Raw genomic sequence first — 25287 nt, 5'->3', positions numbered from 1 at the left:
TGTGGACTTTAGGTAAAGTTTAAAAATCAAAAGAAAAAATAAAATGCTGCTGGTTACAACCAGCATTGTAAAGTGTCCATAGTGACAGGTACTTACTGATTGTGACAATAATGGATGCTGCTGCTATTCCAAAATCAATTATCTTAAATGCTAAACAACAGCTGTAATTATGCATGGCAAAGACACAGCTGCATGCGCACCCCATAACCACCGCTTACTGTGCTTGCGTGGTGGGCAGGCTTTCGTGCACACAGGCTTTAAGAGGCGGTGGCGAGCACACTGACTGCAGCTCTGCCGCGATTGTAGTTTGCAGTTCTTTTGTGAATCGCAGGCGGGACCCCAATGGTATTTGTGGTGTGCAATTCTTTAGAGAATCACAGGATTACTGGTAAATATTCTAAACGTGGCAGATTCTGGTATCTTTATAAGACTCCTAGTAGCCACATGATCACAATTGGGCTTAGTAGTGGGAAGATCCATGAGATGGGGATTGAGAACAGAAAAAACTGTGGCATTCAACAACTTGTGAATGTTTTCTGGCACAGCCGGCTCGTTCCAGTGCTGTGTATTTAAGGTCAGTGCCTGCTATCACTCACCAATATACAAACTATAGAAACAGCAAACACCAAAGTGAGACCCACGTTTTAATGATGGAGCAGCAGCAAAGCAGTTGACATTTCCATATGTATATATGAAGGTTGACCTTACACTCCAGCATTTGCAGTCACACTGATGTCTCAGTAATGGGTCTGTTAAGGGTGATTATTATCATACACAAAATCCCTTGCATAAAACATGAAAGGAAATTAAGAAAGTGCTGTAGAGACATTACAAGGCATATTGTGGGAGCAGAGGTTGCTTGTCGAAAAACGAAAGCATTTAACTCCATCCTCACTGGAGTGGCCACTATGTAGACAAAAAAAAAAGTAAAAAAACAAACAAAAACATACATATATGTCACCTGCTGTCCCATAGAAAAGTAACAAAATCACAAATAAAAATATTAAGGAAACAAAATGTTGCTGCTTTTCTTGCTTCCCAGGCAAGCAGTTGTGGAGAGTAGTTCATGAGGGGAGGATGAATCTAGGCAAGATACAGGAAGTCCATAGATCCCATCCCTGATGGAGATCTGACAGTGCAATTCCGGTACCGTGAACTGCTCGGCTGCCCTAGAAGTGAATGAGGCGGTGTCATCTGTAAATCACACACACACAATACTGTTGGAAGATGCGAGTAATGGATTTAAACCTATCAAAAGTCAGCTCAGGATAGAACAGCTCACAATGCAATTTTTGTGTTCCGGAAACTTGTTTTGTCCCTGTAATGAGAAGAGGGGCAATAAGGGCAGGAAAGTTACACAAACCAAACAAAACAATATTTCAAGCAAAATGTAAAATAATCATGGAAAACAAGACACATTAAAGTCCCTGGTATGCGGTATCACAGGCAGGGATTGCCCGATGCCGGATATGGGTAGGTTCAAGCAACCGGACCGAAATGTAACACTAACTTCCCCCCTACAGATGAAATGCAGTGCAGCGTCCAGCAGAAACAACTTGCAAAACCTCCAGGCACTAGTCCTCTTCACAAGCATGTATGTGACCCGGTTTGGGGAAGGTGGCATGCCGGGAGCCGTACGAGGAAGCAGCATAGCAGCTACAGGAGTAAGGTTTTGTAAGTTGTTTCCGCTGTGCACTGCTCTGCAAAAATTCACAAGACTCGCACCCACTGCTCCCCTTGCGGACCTCAGTTGTGACAACTGGATGGTCGAGTTCCAGAACTTTACAGTACATTATTTGGAAGTTAACTAGTTAAAGACCGTGCTAATTGAAATCTACTTCCTGTTTTGATGGCTATCTGGCTGCCAGGGTGTAGATTTCAATACACCGTCGCCGCGCGTTCTTGCCGCTTTCATCGCTCCCGATGATTTTGCCGCTGTCTCCCTGCTGCAGCGCACATGCTCTCTGCCGTCTCTATGATGGCAGAGCCCTGTGAGCGGGTCAGGAGCCGATTTAATTGTCTCCTGACCCTGTCTATGAATGTAAGCAGCTCCCATTGGCTGCTTTGGTTGATAGGCAGGGCCAGAAGCCAATAAAAGCGGCTCCTGACTGGCTTACAGGAACTCTGCCATCAGAAACGGCAGAGTGGGTGGCTGATGTTCCCGGCGCGCAGTGTGGGCGGCGATTGCGGAGGGTATGTGCGGCGATTCGTCTGTATTCGTTATTCTGCTGTTTCTTGTACCAGCAGTCTCTGGTCCTTAAGGGAGCAGAGACCGCTGGTAATAAAGTAGTTAAACGGTTTCATTGCTTCTGTCAATGGCCATGGACAGCAAACACAACCCCAACGTTATGTTCTTGTTAGACGCATGGCCACAGACACACAAAAATGGAATCCCGCCAAAGACGATCCAAAGAAAAGAAAAAAAGGTGACTTTTAGGAAGGATTAAAATAAGGCCGTACCGCTGGGTGCAAGGAGAGTGGGAGAATACTCTCAGCGGCCGCTGTTGTTTACCAGGCCGTGAAATTCTTCCAATGCCCTGAGCAACCAAAGAAAAAAAAAGAGAAAGTAAAAAATCTGAATCTCTAATAAGAGTCTCTACACAGTATGTGCACAGGTAATGGTAGGGATAGACTGAGCAGGGCTGTTGGTCTGGTGTACTTTGGGCACCAATCTGCTAGTATTTTTTCTAAATAATTCAAATTGCCTGGCTGTCCTGCTGATCCTGTGCCTTCAATGCTTCTAGCCACAAACCCTGAGCAAACATGCAGATCAGGTCCTCTGATTGAAGTCTGACTGGATTAGCCACATGCTTGTTTCAGGTGTGTGATTCAGACACTACTGCAGCCAAAAGAGATATCAGCAGGACTGCCAGGCAACTAGTATTGTTTAAAAGGAAATACATATGACAGCCACCATATGCTTCATAGGGTTCCCATTAAAGAGAGTCTGAAGCGAGAATAGATCTCGCTTCAGACCTCATATATAGTAGGGGCACCTGTGCCCCTGCTAAAATGCCGCTATCCCGCGGCTTACCGAGGGTCCCTGTCCCCCCAAATCCCCTCCGTAATGCGGGGGAGCATTTCCGCATTGGGGAAGGGCTAACCGCCTCAGCCCTGCCCCACGCGCGGCTGTCAGCGCGTATCTCTGCCTCTCCCCCGCCCCTCTGTCTTCCTTCACTGAGAGGGGCGGGGGAGAGGCGGCGATGCGCGTCTGATAGACGCGCTGGGAGGCAGGGCTGCAGCCGTTAGCCCTTGCCTCCAGGAAGGAAAATCAGCGACTAAGTCTGCGACCAAGTATTGCGGGGGGTGGATTGGGGGGGCAGGGACCCTCGTTCAGCCGCGGGATGGCGGCGTTTTAGCAGGGGCACACATGCCCCTGCTATATATGAGAGCTGAAGCGAGATTTAGTCTCGCTTCAGTGTCTCTTTAAATACTATCATCATGCAATCTCCTTGAAATTTGACTTAGTTGTATAAATATTGCTTAAAGATCAAAGGATTTTGCAAAGGATGAAAAACAAAAATAAAAAAACTGAAGCCGTTTCAGTCTATACCTAAGGATAACCTTTAAAGAAGAACTCCACCAAGTATGATGTAAAAAAAAAATGATGTAAAAAAACAAAAACAAACTCTGCTCATATGCTGTATCTAGATTATTCCTTTTAGGCTTGTTGACAGTGAATGCCCAGTGTCCATGCATCTGTTGCTGGGCAGATTCCATGTCAAATTCATTGTTATGGCAATGCACCCGCTGTGCGCTGTAAACCGCATGCATCGTTGTGTGCTGCAACAGACGCATTAATGGCACCACAATCTTCGCAGCCACCGATGCTCTGACACCCTACAGTACATACACTACATGACTGCATCTTAAAAAGTTGGTTAAAGAGAACCTGAACTGAAAATAAAAAGTCAAAATACCATACACAGGTCATACTTACCTCCCATGTAGTCTGCTCATCAATCTCTATCTCCTCTCCTGCGGCCTGTTTGTCCACTGTGATCGATGGAATTCTCTGTCCTCCATTTTGAAAATGGCCATTACCCTATAACAGCTTCCCAGTCAGCACACAGTTAAACTGTAATATCGCCCACTTGAGCCATAGGGAAACATGGACATTACCTTGCACATTCAGTTGTAACTGACAGCAACAGGTATATTTCAGTTCTGACAAAATCTTGTCAGAACTGGAAGGGATCACTGTAAGAAGAAAATGGTGAGCTTCTGAGAGGAACGGACGGTGAGGTTAGTATGTAATATTCATTTGCAGCTACATCATGTGTTTATTTTAAATAATTTTACTCACTTCAGGTTTCCTCTAAGAATAAAACAAAAAGGAGTACAAAAAAACAAACAAAACAAAAACACTTCCCCACACAAATATTTAGGACTCCGGATACACGCTCATCTATCTTTTAAAAGTTACTTGTGTATTATGTAAGAATCTCCTTTAGTGAACATTTCCTCAACTGTACTCAAAAACATTAACATATCTTTCTATTTAGTAAATGCCAGACAGGACTATCATATGTATCATTGTGAATAGGCTGATCCTGCCCCCCCCCCCCCCCCCCCTTCTGCCTAAAAAATAGGCCAAATGCGGTGACTTGTCAATTATCTGATACCCCCACAATCCTCTATGCAGAGTGTGTGTTGGAAGTGAGTCCCTGCTGCAGAGCTATCTATCCTTGCTCCAGTTTACATCTTTGCTTCTTCCTGGTGGTTTCTGAACTGTCCGCTAGAGCCCTGGGCTCACTGTCATGTGACCGCAATGAGCCTGGAACTCTAGCAGCCAGTTCAGAAGCTGCCTGGGACACGCAAAGATACAAGCTGGGGTGAGGAGAGGTAACTCTGCTTTCTGACACGCTACCAACATACGCTCCGCATAAACGGACTCCGCACATAGTTTATCACCCACAGGCAAACAGACTCCAACTGCACCCCCAAAATTGGGTGTACAAAAGCTGGCTTGTCTGCGGTAATGCATGGTAATAGTTTAGGAAGACAATTTCTGGCCAGCCTGACTGCTTCAAACTTACTTGATACTGTCTGTGTGTGTTTTATATTCCATGACTGTGTTTGGAGGCAGATTCAGGACTCTTCTTAAGGTGTCTCGGATTCTAGCAGTTGTTGCTTGGTCACTGGCAGTTTTATTCCATATAGAGATGATGTCTTCCTAAAAAAAAAAAAAAAAAAAAAAAAAAATTATATATATATAGTAAAGACCAAAAGTACGCACACACCTTCTTATTCAAAGAGTTTTCTTTATTTTCATGACTATGAACATAGAGATTCGCACTGTAGACATAGACATTGTAGATTCACACTGAAGGCACCCAAACTATGAATTAACACATGTGGAAGTATAGTACATAACCAAAGTGTGACACAACTGAAAATAGGTCATATTCTAGGCTCTTCAAAGTAGCCTCCTTTTGCTTTGATTACTGCTTTACACATCTCTTGGCATTCTCACACTTTTTGGTTATGTAATATACACACACACATACACACAAACACATACATATATATATATGTATATATTATTATTTTATTTAGTCTGAGGGGTATTTTTTGTTTTGTTTTGTTTGCAGTAGATTCCGAACTAAAAGCCCATGATTTAGAAGTGCAATGTATTTATACAAGTGTATATAAAGCAACAAATAAGAGAATTGGCTCTTGGGTGCATGAAAAACAATAATACCTTTATTGATCAACAATATACCATAATCTAACACCACATAAATATAAACCACTATAATAGATAGAAAATTTAAAAAATGTATATAAACCTCTGCTCCGCCTAATAAAACCACTCAGGCTCTAAATACTCTGTGACATAAATAGAAATAGGTGATAGCTATGGGGCTGCAGTCCCCATAGACTTAATCCAACAGCATTATATCATATGGCTGGTTTGAGAAACACATGGCACAATGCATAGTAGAACAGTATCTCATCCTTAGCGCTGAGGAGAAAGTGCAAAAGTCCAAGGACCTATGCCCCCCACTTGCAGGGGCCAAGTGAGCAAAAAACCTTTGAAAGGAAAAGTATTACTGCTGTACGTTCCACAAATTTGCACCCCCCACTCGCAGGGGTGAAATAACACCAGATGGAAAAATAGGCAGCTGTTATTGGAAGGTGATGAGATGCATCATGCTGTTAGTAAGGCTTCAAAGCATGCGACAGATTGTAAATGAACAGTAGCATGTAGAGATCAGCATAGATAGCAGGCATGCAGTGTGAAGCCAAAGCAAGAAAAGTTCCAGCAGCAATCCAAATGGCAATTGTCCACTTATATTGAGCCTCAGCAGCGGATTAAAGCATAAGTGCATTTGTGGCCACACTGAAGCATGTTCCTGTCAGCAGTGTCACTTGGATACTGATAACCACAAGTTCCATCATTCAAAGAGCAGGCCCAGCGCTGGATGAATGTAATCACAGAGATGTAATATAGTTACCAGTCCACCTCGATATTAGCCATGTCACAGTGTGAAGATTGATGAAGAGTCCCAAGCGGTAGAAAGCGGTAGAAAGGCGGAGCAGGCTTGCTGACAATAGCCTGACATGTTTTTCGCCGTTTACTAACGGCTTTTTCAAAGGCAGCAGCGAGGAGCATGTTACTAGAACGCCATCATGGCGTTCTTATAATAATCGCATCCATTCACAGCCCCAGCTCCGCCCGCCACGCACCCCACGTGAGCGTCCGCGCAAAGACGCGGATACGCCTGGCCGCACGGCGCTGGAGCGCAACTGCGCTCCAAGTCAGCAAAGCTGGAAGGAGCTCCGTCCGGCGTATGCCATGTGCGGCGTGCTGGCCAATGGGGAGCGCGGGGGGCGGAGCGGAGGCGGCAAGGACCGGAGAACACAAAAAATAAATAATAATGATACAAAAAAAAGGTACAAATTAAATACTAAGTTGCAACCAACATATAAAGCACAGATTTAAGTACAATCACCTGATGATAGACATTGGCCTCGATTCATCAACACTTAGCAAATTTGTTAACAACAGTTTGGTAAAATACCAAATTTGTTAACTTCATTTCAGGATTCATCAAAGTTATCTACAGCTCTTAGCGAACATTCGGTAACGATTCGCTAAAACGGAATAAAATGCAATTCATGAAAAAGAAAGTGGGCGTGGTTTAGCGTTACATTTAGGATTAGTTATCTCCTTCACTGCTCTGTCGTTATTCCTGTCAGATCATTGCTGACAGAGAAGGGAGCCATTTGAAGTGGTTATGTATCAGCTGAGAGTGATTCAAAGGCGCAGAAGGGCAAGAATAAGGTCTGCAACCATATAAATTTGTAAGAGAATAGATTTATTTGCTATAACACGACATCTGCATTTCTCTTGAATCATCTTGTAAGAGAACACAGGCAGTGTCAGGGTTAACTAATTTGCTAGCTGCACTATAATTTTTTAGAAAAGGCTCCTATCAAATTGTGGGATTGTCCCAACCACTTCCAGAATCCTGGTCCAGGTGTTAAAGAGACTCTGTAACATGAAAAACATCCCCTGGGGGGTACTCACCTCGGGTGGGGGAAGCCTCGGGATCCTAATGAGGCTTCCCACGCCGTCCTCTGTCCCACGGGGGTCTCGCCGCAGCCCTCCGAACAGCCGGCGACTGTGCTGACTGTCAGTTCAATATTTACCTTTGCTGGCTCCAGCAGGGGCGCTGTGGCGACTTTCGGCACGGAAATAGACGGAAATACCCGATCTCCGTCGGGTCCGCTCTACTGCGCAGGCGCCGGAAACTTGCGCCTGCGCAGTAGAGCAGACCCGACGGCGATCGGGTATTTCCGCCTACTTCGGCGCCGACAGCCATCAGAGCGCCTGCGCAGGAGCCAGGAAGGTAAATATTGCGTCACCGCTGTACGGAGGGCTACAGCGAGACCCCTGAGGGACGCAGGACGGCGTGGGAAGCCTCATTAGGATCCTGAGGCTTCCCCCACCCGAGGTGAGTACCCCCCAGGGGCCGTTTTGTCGTTACAGTTCCTCTTTAAGCCCTATTCAGAATGTTGCTACGTAGTGCTCAAAGGACTGCCTTTTACCCACAATTCCATGGGAATCTTATGGCCTTGTGTTAAAGTACCACTGTAAAATGGAAATATCGACACGTTACCGAATGGTTACCGAATTGTTATCGAATTCACACCGAATAAGGAAAAACCTTGATGAATACAACTAGAAATCGCTAAACTTCGAATTCGGTAATTTAACAAACTGGAAAAAGTTATCTCAAAGAGAATGATGAATCGAGGCCTATATCTGCCATAATTACTACACCATTCCAATTAGGTTAATATAATAACATGAAAAATAACAATAACAACCAGAGTGCATGAAAAGGCCGTGAATTATAAACATTGAGGACATATATCAAAATAATGTCCTATTTATCAGGTAGGCAGTACCAATGCAACAGTAAGACGAGATTAGGGCAAAAAAGCGCCCATACAAGCAGGCGAAGCGGGGAGCAGCAGTTGTAAACATGAGCACGAGAACAAGGCCGCACACAACCGGCAATCAGGGCATCCTACTCAAACACAAGCCTAGTTTGGGAGAAAGACCCGGTAGTTGATGCTGTCATTAAGTCCTTTACCTTCCGTGGCTCTAAGGGTAAAAATCCATCGAGATTCCAATTGAAGTAAGGCTCTATCTATGTTCCCTCCTCTAGGGTGCCGGTGTACGACATCAAGTCCTATAAATCTAATATAATGTGCGTTGCCTCGATGTTCAAGATGAACATGTCGAGCATATGTGCCCTTGACTTCGCAATGATCACCCGGTCCCTTCTTTCCCCAAAAATGGCTAGTAGAGAGCAGATCCCTCAAGGTTTTACTACGTCTGTAGGTAATCTGTGGTTTAAAGGGTATAAATTCCCTAATATTAGTGTCACTGGTGAGGATGTGCCAGTGTCTCTGAAGAACGCCGTCCACCTCCCGATTCTGATCGTTAAATCTCGTAATTAGGCGAGTTTCTTTAAAGTCTGATTTAATCTTAGGCCTCTTTTGTAATAAATCAAGACGATTAGTTGATTTAGCTCGTTTATATGCTTTTTTAAGCCAACGATCCTTGTAGCCTCTTTCTTTAAAGCGCGACCGCAACAATTTGGCTTCTTTTTCAAATGTAATATCATCAGTGCAGTTACGCCGGACACGTAGGTATTGTCCAGTCGGTATACCACGTATAGTATGAGACGGATGCGCACTGTTTGCATGCAGATAGGCATTGGATGCCGTCGATTTATGAAAAATCTGGGTGGATAGACGGCCCTCATCATCAACACTGACAGTCAGATCCAGGAAGGAGATTGAGCTGTGGTGACTCTCCATGGTGAACTTCAAATTCCAATCATTCTGATTCAAGATTGTCATAAATTCATTCAGTAGTTCTCCACCACCGGTCCAGAACATGAGCACATCATCAATGTACCTGTGCGACGAAACAATGTGGCACGGGTACATGATGAGGGCATCACTACCAAATAAATGGCGCTCCCACTCCCCCAGGTACAGGTTTGCCAAGGAGGGAGCGCAAGTGGTTCCCATGGCTGCCCCCTGCACCTGGAGGTAGTGGACACCATCAAAGGTAAAAACATTGTTCTGCAAAATGAATCCCAGGCAATCCAAAAGAAACCGATTATGCGGTATCTCCGCAACATCCATCTCCCCTAGGAATCTACCCACAGCATCAATTCCCTTTTGCTGTGGTATACTGGAGTACAGGGCCTCCACATCCAGGGTCACCAACAAGGCATTAGTGGGTAACTGCAATCCCTCCAAAAGAGTAAGAAGATGTAATGTATCTTGCACATATGAGGGTAATCGATGGACATGTGACTGTAAGTGCCTATCCACATAGACACTTACTTTCTCAGTGAGAGACCCATTGCCTGAAACAATGGGTCGTCCAGGGGGTCTAGCTAAATTTTTGTGCACTTTAGGTAGAGCATAGAAGGTGGGTGTGACAGGATTCTCCACCTTTAAATAGCTACCCACCTCAGCGGCAATAACTCCTTCTCTTACAGCTGTATCGATAAGATCAAATAAACTTCTTTGGTTGGTGATGACCCTGGATGCAGGGACCCTGCAATACCACTCCCTATTTTTAAGAATTTTCTGACACATGTAAGTGTATTGCTCAGATCTCATGATGACCACGTTCCCCGACTTGTCCGAAGGTTTAATGATAATGTCCCTATTTTTGCGCAATTCTTCAAGCGCTTGATACTCTTCCACAGATAAATTGGAAGCCTGATTCTTATCAATACATAATTTACGAATATCCTCCTCTACTAGAGAAACAAATGAGTAGATACTCGGACATAGGGAGAAGGGGGGGGGGGGGGAACGAGGTCGAACGAGACCTGAATTGTTGGTTGATGGAATCACTTACAGCTCTCTCCCCCACACTGAATCCAAACAAATCATCCTCACCAGTGCACCCACTTTCCTCACTAAGTGTCACCAGATCCATTAGAGCTCTATAGTCCTGATTGGACCAATCCTTCCAATCGGAGATGGTACCACCCAGAGGAGAATTTTCTTTCCTTTTATGCAACATCTTTAGCACGATCTTTCGCGCAAAAAGATGTAAATCCTTAACATATTCAAACCTATCCAAGGCGCTATTGGGGCAAAAACCCAGACCCTTGGCCAGAAGATTCATCGTATGTGCTGAAAACTCAAAACCCGAAATGTTGACAACTTGCATGTTACCAACATTACCGGTCATATCAGATGTTAAAGGGGCTACTAGGTTGGCATTATCTGTCTCTCGTCCTCCTCCAAAAAACAGGAGGAGGATGACTGAAAGTCCGAACCGCCACATGCCCCTCTCTCTGAGTCACTCTCTTCCTCCTGTGAGGTGTTAGTCACTAGGTATTTGTTAATAGGGCCCCTCCGCGATTTAACTTCCTTATCTTTATTCTTATAGGGTTTATTTTTAATTTTAATTTTTGATGTCCCCTGCGGCCCTTTTATGGCCTTGGTCGTGGACCTAGTTGCTGGACGCTGAGTGATGTCCGGATTGTGCTCAAAGGAAGTGACCGATGTGTCACTTTCACGTCCTATTGACGATTCTGACTCACCCGTGACCCTAGGATCCTCGGGTATATTAGTCGGTAGTGCGGTGGGAGGTTTTTCAGGAGGGTTACGATTGGGGACAGGCTTTTTACCTCTAGGGGGCGCTTTGCCCCATCTATAGGCGTAGCCAAATTTATAGGCTGCCTTATCTCTTTCCAACTTATTTTCTTTCCTCGTTACCAAATCTTTGTTATACTTCTCAATATGTAACTTAAGACTTTTATTTCTGGTCACAAATAATGTATGTTCAGTAAACGCACTCAGTGACTCCAGAATTACTTCAATTTTTTTGTCAATTTCTGACAAATCAGTCTCTTCCAATTCCTGCATTAGTCCGAGCATCACCTTAGAACAATGTTCAAAATTTTCTTCCCATCTTTGCTTAAAAGTATCAGTTAAGGGTTTTTTAAAAGGCACTTTCTCCTCAGCGCTAAGGATGAGATACTGTTCTACTATGCATTGTGCCATGTGTTTCTCAAACCAGCCATATGATATAATGCTGTTGGATTAAGTCTATGGGGACTGCAGCCCCATAGCTATCACCTATTTCTATTTATGTCACAGAGCATTTTTTAGAGCCTGAGTGGTTTTATTAGGCGGAGCAGAGGTTTATATACATTTTTTAAATTTTCTATCTATTATAGTGGTTTATATTTATGTGGTGTTAGATTATGGTATATTGTTGATCAATAAAGGTATTATTGTTTTTCATGCACCCAAGAGCCAATTCTCTTATTTGTTGCTTTATATTCATTATTGTTGGCAGGTTGCATGAAAAATTAGCTTTATATGTTTAATTATTAAACATTTCTAAATTTTGTCCCTATTCAAATCTAGGCCATCCCTTTTGAGTAATTTATACACATATATATACGGGGGTTGAGCCTTTGGGAGACCTGATTTGAGGGATCTGACTAGGGTGTATGTACATAAGAACCGTGATTTTTCCTTTTAGGCCATGCTGCAGTGGGACGAGATTATACAGCAGGTGGGGGATGAATGTGCACGAGATAGGGGAGCACGCAACGCTGAGCAGTTGATTAATTCCAGCTTTAGAAAGCTGGTAAAATTGTATGAACAGAAAAGTAGGACATGGTGGAATATCAAATTTAATAAGAACTATTTAAGTGAGGGGAAAGCCCCTTTGTGGCTTCGGATTCAAATCTTTCCTTTTAAAAAACCCTTAACTGATACTTTTAAGCAAAGATGGGAAGAAAATTTTGAACATTGTTCTAAAGTGATGCTCGGACTAATGCAGGAATTGGAAGAGACTGATTTGTCAGAAATTGACAAAAAAATTGAAGTAATTCTGGAGTCACTGAGTGCGTTTACTGAACATCCATTATTTGTGACTAGAAATAAAAGTCTTAAGTTACATATTGAGAAGTATAACAAAGATTTGGTAACAAAGGAAAGAAAATAAGTTGGAAAGAGATAAGGCAGTCTATAAATTTGGCTACGCCTATAGATGGGGTAAAGCGCCCCCTAGAGGTAAAAAGCCTGTCCCCAATCGTAACCCTCCTGAAAAACCTCCCACCGCACTACCGACTAATATACCCGAGGATCCTAGGGTCACGGGTGAGTCAGAATCGTCAATAGGACGTGAAAGTGACACATCGGTCTCTTCCTTTGAGCACAATCCGGACATCACTCAGCGTCCAGCAACTAGGTCCACGACCAAGGCCATAAAAGGGCCACAGGGGACATCAAAAATTAAAATTAAAAATAAACCCTATAAGAATAAAGATAAGGAAGTTAAATCGCGGAGGGGCCCTATTAACAAATACCTAGTGACTAACACCTCACAGGAGGAAGAGAGTGACTCAGAGAGAGGGGCATGTGGTGGTTCGGACTCTCAGTCATCCTCCTCCTGTTTTTTGGAGGAGGACGAGAGACAGATAATGCCAACCTAGTAGCCCCTTTAACATCTGATATGACCGGTAATGTTGGTAACATGCAAGTTGTCAACATTTCGGGTTTTGAGTTTTCAGCACATACGATGAATCTTGTGGCCAAGGGTCTGGGTTTTTGCCCCAATAGCGCCTTGGATAGGTTTGAATTTGTTAAGGATTTACATCTATTTGCGCGAAAGATCGTGCTAAAGATGTTGCATAAAAGGAAAGAAAATTCTCCTCTGGGTGGTACCATCTCCGATTGGAAGGATTGGTCCAATCAGGACTATAGAGCTCTAATGGATCTGGTGACACTTAGTGAGGAAAGTGGGTGCACTGGTGAGGATGATTTGTTTGGATTCAGTGTGGGGGAGAGAGCTGTAAGTGATTCCATCAACCAACAATTCAGGTCTCGTTCGACCTCGTTCCCCCCCCTTCTCCCTATGTCTGAGTATCTACTCATTTGTTTCTCTAGTAGAGGAGGATATTCGTAAATTATGGATTGATAAGAATCAGGCTTCCAATTTATCTGTGGAAGAGTATCAAGCGCTTGAAGAATTGCGCAAAAATAGGGACATTATCATTAAACCTTCGGACAAGGGGGGGAACGTGGTCATCATGAGATCTGAGCAATACACTTACATGTGTCAGAAAATTCTTAAAAATAGGGAGTGGTATTGCAGGGTCCCTGCATCCAGGGTCATCACCAACCAAAGAAGTTTATTTGATCTTATCGATACAGCTGTAAGAGAAGGAGTTATTGCCGCTGAGGTGGGTAGCTATTTGAAGGTGGAGAATCCTGTCACACCCACCTTCTATGCTCTACCTAAAGTGCACAAAAATTTAGCTAGACCCCCTGGACGACCCATTGTTTCAGGCAATGGGTCTCTCACTGAGAAAGTAAGTGTCTATGTGGATAGGCACTTACAGTCACATGTCAATTACCCTCATATGTGCAAGATACATTACATCTTCTTACTCTTTTGGAGGGATTGCAGTTACCCACTAATGCCTTGTTGGTGACCCTGGATGTGGAGGCCCTGTACTCCAGTATACCACAGCAAAAGGGAATTGATGCTGTGGGTAGATTCCTAGGGGAGATGGATGTTGCGGAGATACCGCATAATCGGTTTCTTTTGGATTGCCTGAGATTCATTTTGCAGAACAATGTTTTTACCTTTGATGGTGTCCACTACCTCCAGGTGCAGGGGGCAGCCATGGGAACCACTTGCGCTCCCTCCTTGGCAAACCTGTACCTGGGGGAGTGGGAGCGCCATTTATTTGGTAGTGATGCCCTCGTCATGTACCTGTGCCACATTGTTTCGTGGCACAGGTACATTGATGATGTGCTCATGTTCTGGACCGGTGGTGGAGAACTACTGGATGAATTTATGACAATCTTGAATCAGAATAATTGGAATTTGAAGTTCACCATGGAGAGTCACCACAGCTCAATCTCCTTCCTGGATCTGACTGTCAGTGTTGATGATGAGGGCCGTCTATCCACCCAGATTTTTCGTAAATCGACGGCATCCAATGCCTATCTGCATGCAAACAGTGCGCATCCGTCTCATACTATACGTGGTATACCGACTGGACAATACCTACGTGTCCGGCGTAACTGCACTGATGATATTACATTTGAAAAAGAAGCCAAATTGTTGCGGTCGCGCTTTAAAGAAAGAGGCTACAAGGATCGTTGGCTTAAAAAAAGCATATAAACGAGCTAAATCAACTAATCGTCTTGATTTATTACAAAAGAGGCCTAAGATTAAATCAGACTTTAAAGAAACTCGCCTAATTACGAGATTTAACGATCAGAATCGGGAGGTGGACGGCGTTCTTCAGAGACACTGGCACATCCTCACCAGTGACACTAATATTAGGGAATTTATACCCTTTAAACCACAGATTACCTACAGACGTAGTAAAACCTTGAGGGATCTGCTCTCTACTAGCCATTTTTGGGGAAAGAAGGGACCGGGTGATCATTGCAAAGTCAAGGGCACATATAGCTGTGGAGGCTGTGCCTATTGCCAATTTTTACAAATTGGCAAATCTGTCATGTTACCCAATGGACGTAGATGGTATCTGCAGAACTTTGTGAACTGCGGTACCCCTGCAGTCATTTATTTGTTATACTGTAGATGTGGCTGTTTCTATATTGGAAAAACTTCACGTGCCTTGAAAGAAAGAATTAAGGATCATGTAGGGGATATTACGTGTTGTAATTTCAAGTCCCCTATTGCTCGACATGTTCATCTTGAACATCGAGGCAACGCACATTATATTAGATTTATAGGACTTGATGTCGTACACCGGCACCCTAGAGGAGGGAACATAGATAGAGCCTTACTTCAATTGGAATCTCGATGGATTTTTACCCTTAGAGCCACGGAAGGTAAAGGACTTAATGACAGCATCAACTACCGGGTCTTTCTCCCAAACTAGGCTTGTGTTTGAGTAGGATGCCCTGATTGCCGGTTGTGTGCGGCCTTGTTCTCGTGCTCATGTTTACAACCGCTGCTCCCCGCTTCGCCTGCTTGTATGGGCGCTTTTTTGCCCTAATCTCGTCTTACTGTTGCATTGGTACTGCCTACCTGATAAATAGGACATTATTTTGATATATGTCCTCAATGTTTATAATTCACGGCCTTTTCATGCACTCTGGTTGTTATTGTTATTTTTCATGTTTTTATATTAACCTAATTGGAATGGTGTAGTAATTATGGCAGATATAGTCTATCATCAGGTGATTGTACTTAAATCTGTGCTTTATATGTTGGTTGCAACTTAGTATTTAATTTGTACCTTTTTTTGTATCATTATTATTTATTTTTTGTGTTCTCCGGTCCTTGCCGCCTTCGCTCCGCCCCCCGCGCTCCCCATTTGCCAGCACGCCGCACATGGCATACGCCGGACGGAGCTCCTTCCAGCTTTGCTGACTTGGAGCGCAGTTGCGCTCCAGCGCCGTGCGGCCAGGCGTATCCGCGTCTTTGCGCGGACGCTCACGTGGGGTGCGTGGCGGGCGGAGCTGGGGCTGTGAATGGATGCGATTATTATAAGAACGCCATGATGGCGTTCTAGTAACATGCTCCTCGCTGCTGCCTTTGAAAAAGCCGTTAGTAAACGGCGAAAAACATGTCAGGCTATTGTCAGCAAGCCTGCTCCGCCTTTCTACCGCTTTCTACCGCTTGGGACTCTTCATCAATCTTCACACTGTGACATGGCTAATATCGAGGTGGACTGGTAACTATATTACATCTCTGTGATTACATTCATCCAGCGCTGGGCCTGCTCTTTGAATGATGGAACTTGTGGTTATCAGTATCCAAGTGACACTGCTGACAGGAACATGCTTCAGTGTGGCCACAAATGCACTTATGCTTTAATCCGCTGCTGAGGCTCAATATAAGTGGACAATTGCCATTTGGATTGCTGCTGGAACTTTTCTTGCTTTGGCTTCACACTGCATGCCTGCTATCTATGCTGATCTCTACATGCTACTGTTCATTTACAATCTGTCGCATGCTTTGAAGCATTACTAACAGCATGATGCATCTCATCACCTTCCAATAACAGCTGCCTATTTTTCCATCTGGTGTTATTTCACCCCTGCGAGTGGGGGGTGCAAATTTGTGGAACGTACAGCAGTAATACTTTTCCTTTCAAAGGTTTTTTGCTCACTTGGCCCCTGCAAGTGGGGGGCATAGGTCCTTGGACTTTTGCACTTTCTCCTCAGCGCTAAGGATGAGATACTGTTCTACTATGCATTGTGCCATGTGTTTCTCAAACCAGCCATATGATATAATGCTGTTGGATTAAGTCTATGGGGACTGCAGCCCCATAGCTATCACCTATTTCTATTTATGTCACAGAGTATTTAGAGCCTGAGTGGTTTTATTAGGCGGAGCAGAGGTTTATATACATTTTTTTAATTTTCTATCTATTATAGTGGTTTATATTTATGTGGTGTTAGATTATGGTATATTGTTGATCAATAAAGGTATTATTGTTTTTCATGCACCCAAGAGCCAATTCTCTTATTTGTTGCTTTATATTCATTATTGTTGGCAGGTTGCATGAAAAATTAGCTTTATATGTTTAATTATTAAACATTTCTAAATTTTCTTTTTGTCCCTATTCAAATCTAGGCCTCCCCTTTTGAGTAATTTATACACATATTTATACAAGTGTCGTCTGGAAAGTAACAGCACTTTTCATTTAATCTACTAGAAAAACTTTGTGTTATTTTAAACAAGCTATCTCCCAGGAAAAAAAAAATTCCAAATGAAACACCAGACTATTAACACAGATGTTGATAATAAAAATAGTGCAGGTCTTATATAGAATTTAAGAGCTAATTAGTATTTGCAGCCACTTAATGTTTACACTGAATCCAGCAGGGGACATCCCTTGTACCGGCAAAACAGAGATTACATTCTGCTTCTCTCTAAGATGATAGACAGCAGAGAAGGCTAAAATGGCTGTTATTACCCCTGTTCCGCACATGGCATGGACATAATCAGCAAGCGATCAGCTCACAAGCAAGAAAAACAAAAGCACAGCGAACACTGTGCTAAGCATGTCTGCTACTAGAACATGATAATAATGTCATGCCTGTTTAAAATATGATTTAAGGGGAACCTAAACTGAGAAGGATATGGATTTTTCCTTTTAAAAATTACACCAGTTGCCTGACTCTCCTGCTGATCTTGCGTCTAATACTTTTAGCCACAGCCCCTCAACAAGCATGCAGATCAGGTGCTCTGACGGAAGTCAGACTGGAATAGCTGCACTCTTGTTTCAGATGTGCGATTCAGCCACTACTGCAGCCAAAGATATCAGCAGGGCTGACAAGCAACTGGTATTGTTTCAAAGGATACATCCATATCCCTCTCAGTTTAGGTTCCCTTTAAAGGGACACTTAAGTCAAACAAAAAAAATGAGTTTTACTCACCTAGGGCTTCCAATAGCCCCCTGCAGCTGTCCGGTACCCTCGCCGTCTCCCTCCGATCCTCCTGGCCCCGTCGGCAGCCACTTCCTGTTTCGGTGACAGGAGCTGACAGGCTGGGGACGCGAGTGATTCTTCGCGTTCCCAGACACATTCGCACCCTCTATGCTGCTATATGGTAAATGATATATGATATAGCAGCATAGATGGTGCTATTGTGGCCAGGAACGCGAAGAATCACTCGCGTCCCCAGCCTGCCAGCTCCTGTCACCGAAACAGGAAGTGGCTGCTGGCGGGGCCAGGAGGATCGGAGGGAGACGGCGAGGGCACCGGACAGCTGCAGGGGGCTATTGGAAGCCCCAGGTGAGTAAAACTCATTTTTTTTTGTTTGACTTAAGTGTCCCTTTAAGTACTGGATTGCTTCAACCTGCTTTTTGCCTGCAAATAAAATTAAAATCTGACTTCCTTACAACTAGAACAGCAACAATCACAATCTGCATTTTCCCATTTGTGTCACTCAGTCAATGCGGTCCACAGAGCTTGACATAAGACTTCAGGCCCCTCAGCACTGTCCCAAGGCTTACTGCACTTCGGGAGTATTTAGTTATGGTGATAAAGTATATTGGTTAATGCCTGCATTTCTTTTATTTCAACTTTGACACAGATCATATGATGAAAGCATGTAAACTCCCAATCACACCAGATAGCACCCAGCATTATGGAAATGGACTGTTTTAGTCATCACGGAACAAAAACAAACAATAATCTGAAATAAAAGTTTCATTTTAAGTCAAATAGATATCAATTTTTGTAAGAAGATAGTTTGCCGATCTTAAACTAGGAGTCACAGACCTGAGTTATGACATGAACTGGGAGAACATAGGGCAATTTTCAGAGATGAGAGAGGATGCTACATGTGTGGATGCGGGGCTGCAAACAGAATAGGAAGAGTGTACATGCAGAGTACTACATGTAAAAGAGGTGGTCTGCTCAAGGCGGACAAATCGTATAAACCTGATATTATTGGTTTCTACCATGGAGTGGCCACAGCAGTTTGTGTATTCAGGGGCAAGAGTGTGAGTTATATACTGTATATTCAGAGTCTCAAAATGAGGACGGCAACATGGATACATGATTGTATTCAGGGCTACATGAATAACTTGCGTATGATTTCTAATGAAACCAATCATATGCATATATGTTGTAACATCCAATAGCAGTAATAGGCTGTATATAGTGCTGTAAGAAGAACAGATAAGTCTGGTGAATAAATCTGGTTTATTTTCAGAGCTTCTCACCTGAAAGCGCACAGACACCACAGCCCCGCAGATCTCCTCCCCAACCATGAACTGCTCTCCTAGCATGGCTAAAATAAGATTCTCCCAGCACCGAGATGCCAGACCTTTACGTAGGCGGATTATCCACTTTCCTCCATTCTTGTTTGCATCGTCCTAAGCAGAGAACAAATGATAGCTCTTATGAGAAACACCATAGATTAATGGAACAAAAATAACCCATTCCCCTAAATCAACACAATACTATGATGACCAACATTTACGCACCTGGTGAAATCAAATTGTCCGTTGTTAAGGATGCTGTTCTACACTTTGAATGACAACCTACAATGCCGAACATATCTTACACATTAATTCAACCACTCAGAGCATTTGGTTATTCTTTTTCATGAAAAACCACATCAGCAGCGAAGAAAGCTGAAGATTCTAATACTATGCGAGTCAGGTGCAATTCCTGAGGTGTCTCCATGAAGGAGCATATTGCAGTAGCTAAAAAAAAGGAATAATTAGGGCATGTATTGGCACTAGTCCAGATTAGGGAACTCAGCAGGCAACCTCATAGGGAACAGTTCTCCAGTCACAGCTGCCTCTACAGATTGAGTTGTTGATTGGCCAAATCGTGTAGGCGTAGTTTACTATAACCTATCCGAAACCTAGCAGTTGTGAAATCTATCTAGTGCTGTCCACCCAATCACATGAGTAGAATTTCCCCATTTCTGCTGGGTCCCCTAAATTAGACTAGCTCCCATGTCTTTGTTTAGTAGTATCTTGAGAGATAGTATATTTTGGAGTAGGAGCAAAAATGAAACTGCACTTGTTTCAGATCTTCGGAGTCCTCAATCGCAAAGCAGTTTATCTGGGTACTCAATAGTAATCAGCTACCGCTTTTCATACATTAGATACTAATCGATCAACTATTAGTAGCCAAACACAGTAGTGGGGAGGGGCTATTAATTATATATTTCAGAACAGAGTTATTGTTAAAGGGAACCTGAAGCGACTAAAATTAATTAAAATAAACACATGACGTAGCTGCAAATTAATATTACATACTAACCTCACCGTCAGTTACTCTCAGAAGCTCACCATTTTCTTCTTACAGTGATCCCTTCCAGCTCTGACAACATTTTGTCAGAACTGAAATATACCAGTTGCTGTCAGTTATATATCAGCAGTTGTCAGTTACAACTGAATATGCAAGGTAATGTCCATGTTTCCCTATGGCTCAAGTGGGTGATATTACAGTTTAAAACGGATCCGAGGTGAAAAACTCGTCGCTTGTCCTGATATCACTTGCTGTTACCGTGTTACCGCCTCACACTCGATCGACCACGATGGCCCGACATCTTGCAGCAGGTCTGATCAACATGCTCGGTCGCAAATTCATTGCATAGTTGATCAGCGGATTGTTCAGAAACAGCAGACAGACGGTACACACGCACTACTGTTTGCAGAACGCCCGCCCGGCGGGAGGGTCTGACGGACCAGTCGTTCGTTACAGTAGTGCGTTTGTAATTACCTTTAGTCACTAGATGTATGTGTACCTTTAGTCATTAGACACCAGAGTAAACCTGAACTGACACTTGATTTTGCTTGACATGATCATAAGCCCTTATTTCAAGAACGTTTATGGTGCTTTATGCATAAAACTGATACTGCTGAGACACAGTACAGAACACATAACAGACAGCAGCCTATGAGGGCCTGATTGGTGAATGTACAGACTTTCATTTGGGGTTTGATTCATTATTAGTAACCCACTGAAAAAGCGTGAGGTATCTCTTCTTACACAGGTAATACATTAGCGTGACTTTGATACCTCGGGGAACGCTAATTGTGTTAAAGGTAGTGTAGTGTGCGTTTCTTAGCAATGGCCGATTGTTTTAATAGACGTGCGGTAGTGACATATCGCTACCGCAATAATACACTAGCACGGCCGCTTTAACATATTAGCAGCTGCATTAGTGAAGTATTGTGGTATCAATACGTCTCTACCACGCAGCTATTGAAAGGATCTGCCATTGCTAAGTAACACACACTACGCTGACACTAGCACACGTAGCATGCCCCAAGGTATCAAGACAAGGTAACTCGCGCTGTTTTACTGTGTTACTAATAATTAATCAAACCCTTGGTCACATATCTCCAAACTTCTCATTCTGCTGCCCTGCATCTATAATAAACACACATGTGGGTGGTAGATTATGCTGCCTCGCCTGCAGATCTTCTGTAACCAGTCACAGTCATCAATCCAATTAGTGTACTCACTCATAACATAAAATATGGCCATGGGATGGGGCAGTCACCAATGGAGTTCACACTACACATCCAGCAGATGCTGGAGGGACATTTATACTTGCAGGCAGACACCATCAGCCAGCCAGTGTCAGAAGAAGGGGGCGGGACTTACACAGGATCCTCTAGCCACAGCATAGGCTCTTACACCAGATGCACACTGCACTGACTAATGATGTCCGGTTCATGAGTGATTGGTTCATTTGAGCCAGTTCTTTTCTGTGACTGATCTGACTCATAACACTAAACAGAACCAGTTCAGTGGATGAGACAGGAACTGCGCGCACGCACGCACAGGTTCATCATGATCCGGTTCCTTTTATTCATTAAAAAGAGCCAGACTTCCCATCACTAGCGCTGGAGAGAGGGGAGTCATCACCATAGCAACCAGTTCAGCGGCAGCCTGCAGTTACTGGGACAGACTCAGGAGAGGGAGGCAGAGACAATCTGGCTGCAGAGGACTTCAACATCACTTGCTTGAAAATGACAGGGGATGCTGCTCAAGTATCGTGTGACTTCAGCAGCCCGTCTGGAACGCCCATGCCTCCTCCTAAGCCGCCCCCTTTCACAAAAAGCCTCCTTCTCTCCACAATTAGGTCCCATGATTCAAAGCTGCATGGGACCTAACGCAGCGGCACTAGGGGAACTGGGGGGGGGGGGGGGGGGGGGTGTGGCTTACTATATTAAAGGGAAATCAGGCATTATTACTAATAAAAAAAAATTCAGAAGGTAGAGCACACAATTAACAGTATGCTAAGGGCTCAGAAGTGATGAAGGCAAAAGTTTGTCTCGGATCCACTTTAACAGTGTGCTGACCAGGAAGCTGTTATGGGGTAATGGCCATTTTTAAAATAGAGGACGGAGCATTCCATTGACCACAGTGGACAAATGGGACGCAGGAGAGGAGAAAGAAATTGAGTAATAGACTACACAGAAGTTAAGTATGACGTGTATGGTTATTTTGACTTTTTATTTTCAGTTCAGGTTCTCTTTAAAGGAGTCATCAGGCCAAATCATACAAAACGAGTGCTACTTACCGGGGGCTTTCTCCAGCTCCAAGCTCCCAGGACGTCCCTCGCTGCAGCCAGCCGTTCGCCGGAGCTCCGACCAGGTCTCCGGGGATGACGTCAGAGCGACCTCGGGGTCGATCTATACTGCGCCTGCGGCGCTGTCAATCACCGCCATGTGGGCCGGAGCGGACTGCGCAGGCGTCATCGCCGGGGACCGGGTCGGAGCTCCGGCGAACGGCTGGCTGCAGAGCTGCAGCGAGGGAGGTCCTGGGAGCATGGAGCTGGAGAAAGCCCCCGGTAAGTAGCACTCGTTTTGTATGATTTGGCCTGATGACTCCTTTAAGCACTAAGAGGTTAGTAGGCATTAGGAGGGAGGGTTAGTGTAAGAATGAGTGCCGGAATAAATAGTCAAATATTGGTAAGAACAAGTTACCAATATTTTCACTATTGGAGTCATGTGGCACTCAGCTCACCAGACAGTACCGCTACATACACTCCTTCCATTGTAGCTCTGAATAAGGACCCAGTAGGTCCAAAACACGTTAGCTATTTGTAGGCGTTACCACTGCCTTTTGTGACACATCCTACAATAAATTATGAGCCATTTAAGAGAAGAATGGAACTATTTTTTCTTTTCTGGTCACGTGAATGGGTCCAGCTCTGTCCACAGTTTATAGGCCAGGGGTTGAGCGGTGCTGCCATATTGTCCTTTATATATGACTAAACATAAGCCGAGGATGGCAACTACAGTAGAAAACATATATGGCCTTCTACAACACATACGGTTTTTTTTCTTAGCTTTTCAAATGAAGCTATTCTACAATGCATGTTGCCCTTTCCATTTGGTGAGACTACGGTTACTACACTTCAGGCCCACTAAAAGGACAGACAACTGCTGTGCAGCTGCAAATGCTGCACTTTCAAGCAGGAGGATTAGACATACTATGCCAGGGGGAAAAAAACACATATATAAAAGTAGATAAGTACTTGATCTACTTACAGAACACATGTATTGTACTGTCCACATTTTGATTTCAGTGAATTTTATATAGTAAATTAAGAGAATTCTGTTCCTGTTGGGAACCATGTATGTTGCCCACAGTTTGAGGCTAAATACTGATGTCATTTCTTCCCTTAACTTTTTTTCTTTTCTCCTCCAATCGCTGAGTCACCTCAGCCTTGCTTGTAAACACAAGTGAGCAGAGGATCATGTTTCAGCTAGGCACGGAAATAAAGGGAAGAGGAGGAATACATTATAGATAAAAAGAACCCCCAGCATACAATTGAATGGCAATGGCTATTAATGGGCCGGTGCTTCTAAAGGTATGTGATAAGTCCAAACCATAACAGCAGAAAGAGTTTTGAAAGTTTTGAATGCAGGACTAGCATATTTATCACTTAAAACACTCAGACCAGTTGCGGTTGAAATTTGATTTTGATGATGACAATCCCGCTTTCAGCAAAACATCTTGTGCCAAGGCAAATAACATCAAGGCACTACTAGCAAGAAGCTTAACCATTGTATTCTGTATTGGTATATTTATAACATTAGCTGATATGACTACAGGTGAAACAGATCTTTTTACTAAAACTGTAATTATGAACCTATGTAATACAACATTCTATAGATTTTATTATGTGGTTATAGCAGTTTATACTTGTGGAACACAGCAACCTCATCAATAGCTTGTTTGACTACCTGGGAGTGCAAGCAACTTCTTTCTAAAATATAAGGCAGATATCACCCAGAGCAAATACTCTCTAATTACGCATTGTTTACATTAAGCAAGAAAGGTTTTAAAATAATTATGCTTTAATAATAGATTGTAAACATAATTTGTATCCAATTTTATTGTGCCTCACCTCCCACATTGGCTTGATCCCTTCTTTAAAAAGGTGGAAGTCACTGTGTCCCGTCAGTTCCCCAGGACGCACCATGTGACTGTAAAACCTCCAGAATTGCTCCACCTGTAACAAGTACAGTAAGAAAGAATGTCATCTAACTGGGTTGCCTGGAAAGAAATTTCTTCTCATAAAGGTAGCTACAAGTGACATGTAACATAGAAGAGGAACAGAGGCACCAAAAAGTAAAAACAAAGGTTGAAGTATCAACACAAAAATTAATTTATACACTCAAAGAGTGTATCAAAGCAATGCGTTTCGCAGGTATGACCCTGCTTCATCAGGCAATAAAGGGGAGTATACAGCAAAGTATGTCTAAGCTTAGCCAGGCAAAGGTTGACGTTGATACAACTTCAACCTTTGTCTGTGTCTATCAGGAGGAGGCAAGTCCACCACTGCCTCCTGTAATCTCGGTTTTAAAAGTTTTATCCATTATTACTCTATTAACGTCTCTGTTCCTCTTCTACGTTATACAAAAGTCCACCCCATGGTGGAGGGGCGTTTCATCCTATTTTCCTGTCTACAGAGAGCAAATTCTTAATCCTGAGTGGGGACAGGTCTAATCTACCCACCTTCATTTACAGTGGTTACTTCAGGGGTAATCCTTGTTGGTGAGTATAACCTTATATACTTACCTTGTCAGTTTCCACATAATCCAGTACATATTACACTATATTTGGCTCTCAGTGTTTCCTCTTCTTTCTTCGATTACAAGTGACATGTGACTCACACACATAACAGCAGGAACGAGGAGATTAATATGTCAATGTTACTCCGCATGGGAGCTGAATAAACATTAAGAACAGGAGTGGAGGCCAATGTTACAGTTTAATCTTCAAAGCTAG

The 25287-nt window shown here is 43.5% G+C and overlaps 1 protein-coding gene across 1 annotated transcript in view; it reads right to left on the bottom strand.

The window, feature by feature from the left end:
- Positions 1–631: 631 nt before the first annotated feature.
- The window catches only part of EIF4E2 (eukaryotic translation initiation factor 4E family member 2), a 32578-nt gene continuing 7922 nt past the window's right edge, over positions 632–25287 (bottom strand). Inside the window, exons 4-7 of the mRNA XM_068281266.1 lie at positions 24404–24508; positions 19239–19391; positions 5040–5176; positions 632–1318 (exon numbers count right to left, since the gene is read on the bottom strand). Of these exons, the coding sequence (XP_068137367.1) occupies positions 1279–1318; positions 5040–5176; positions 19239–19391; positions 24404–24508 (435 nt within the window). The 3' untranslated portion in view covers positions 632–1278. The remainder of the gene's footprint in view (positions 1319–5039; positions 5177–19238; positions 19392–24403; positions 24509–25287) is intronic.

Source organism: Hyperolius riggenbachi, chromosome 4 (genome assembly GCF_040937935.1).
Source record: "Hyperolius riggenbachi isolate aHypRig1 chromosome 4, aHypRig1.pri, whole genome shotgun sequence".
Taxonomy (NCBI): domain Eukaryota; kingdom Metazoa; phylum Chordata; class Amphibia; order Anura; family Hyperoliidae; genus Hyperolius; species Hyperolius riggenbachi.
The sequence above is the reverse complement of the archived record's forward strand: the minus strand, read 5'-3'. Positions and strand labels throughout refer to the sequence as shown.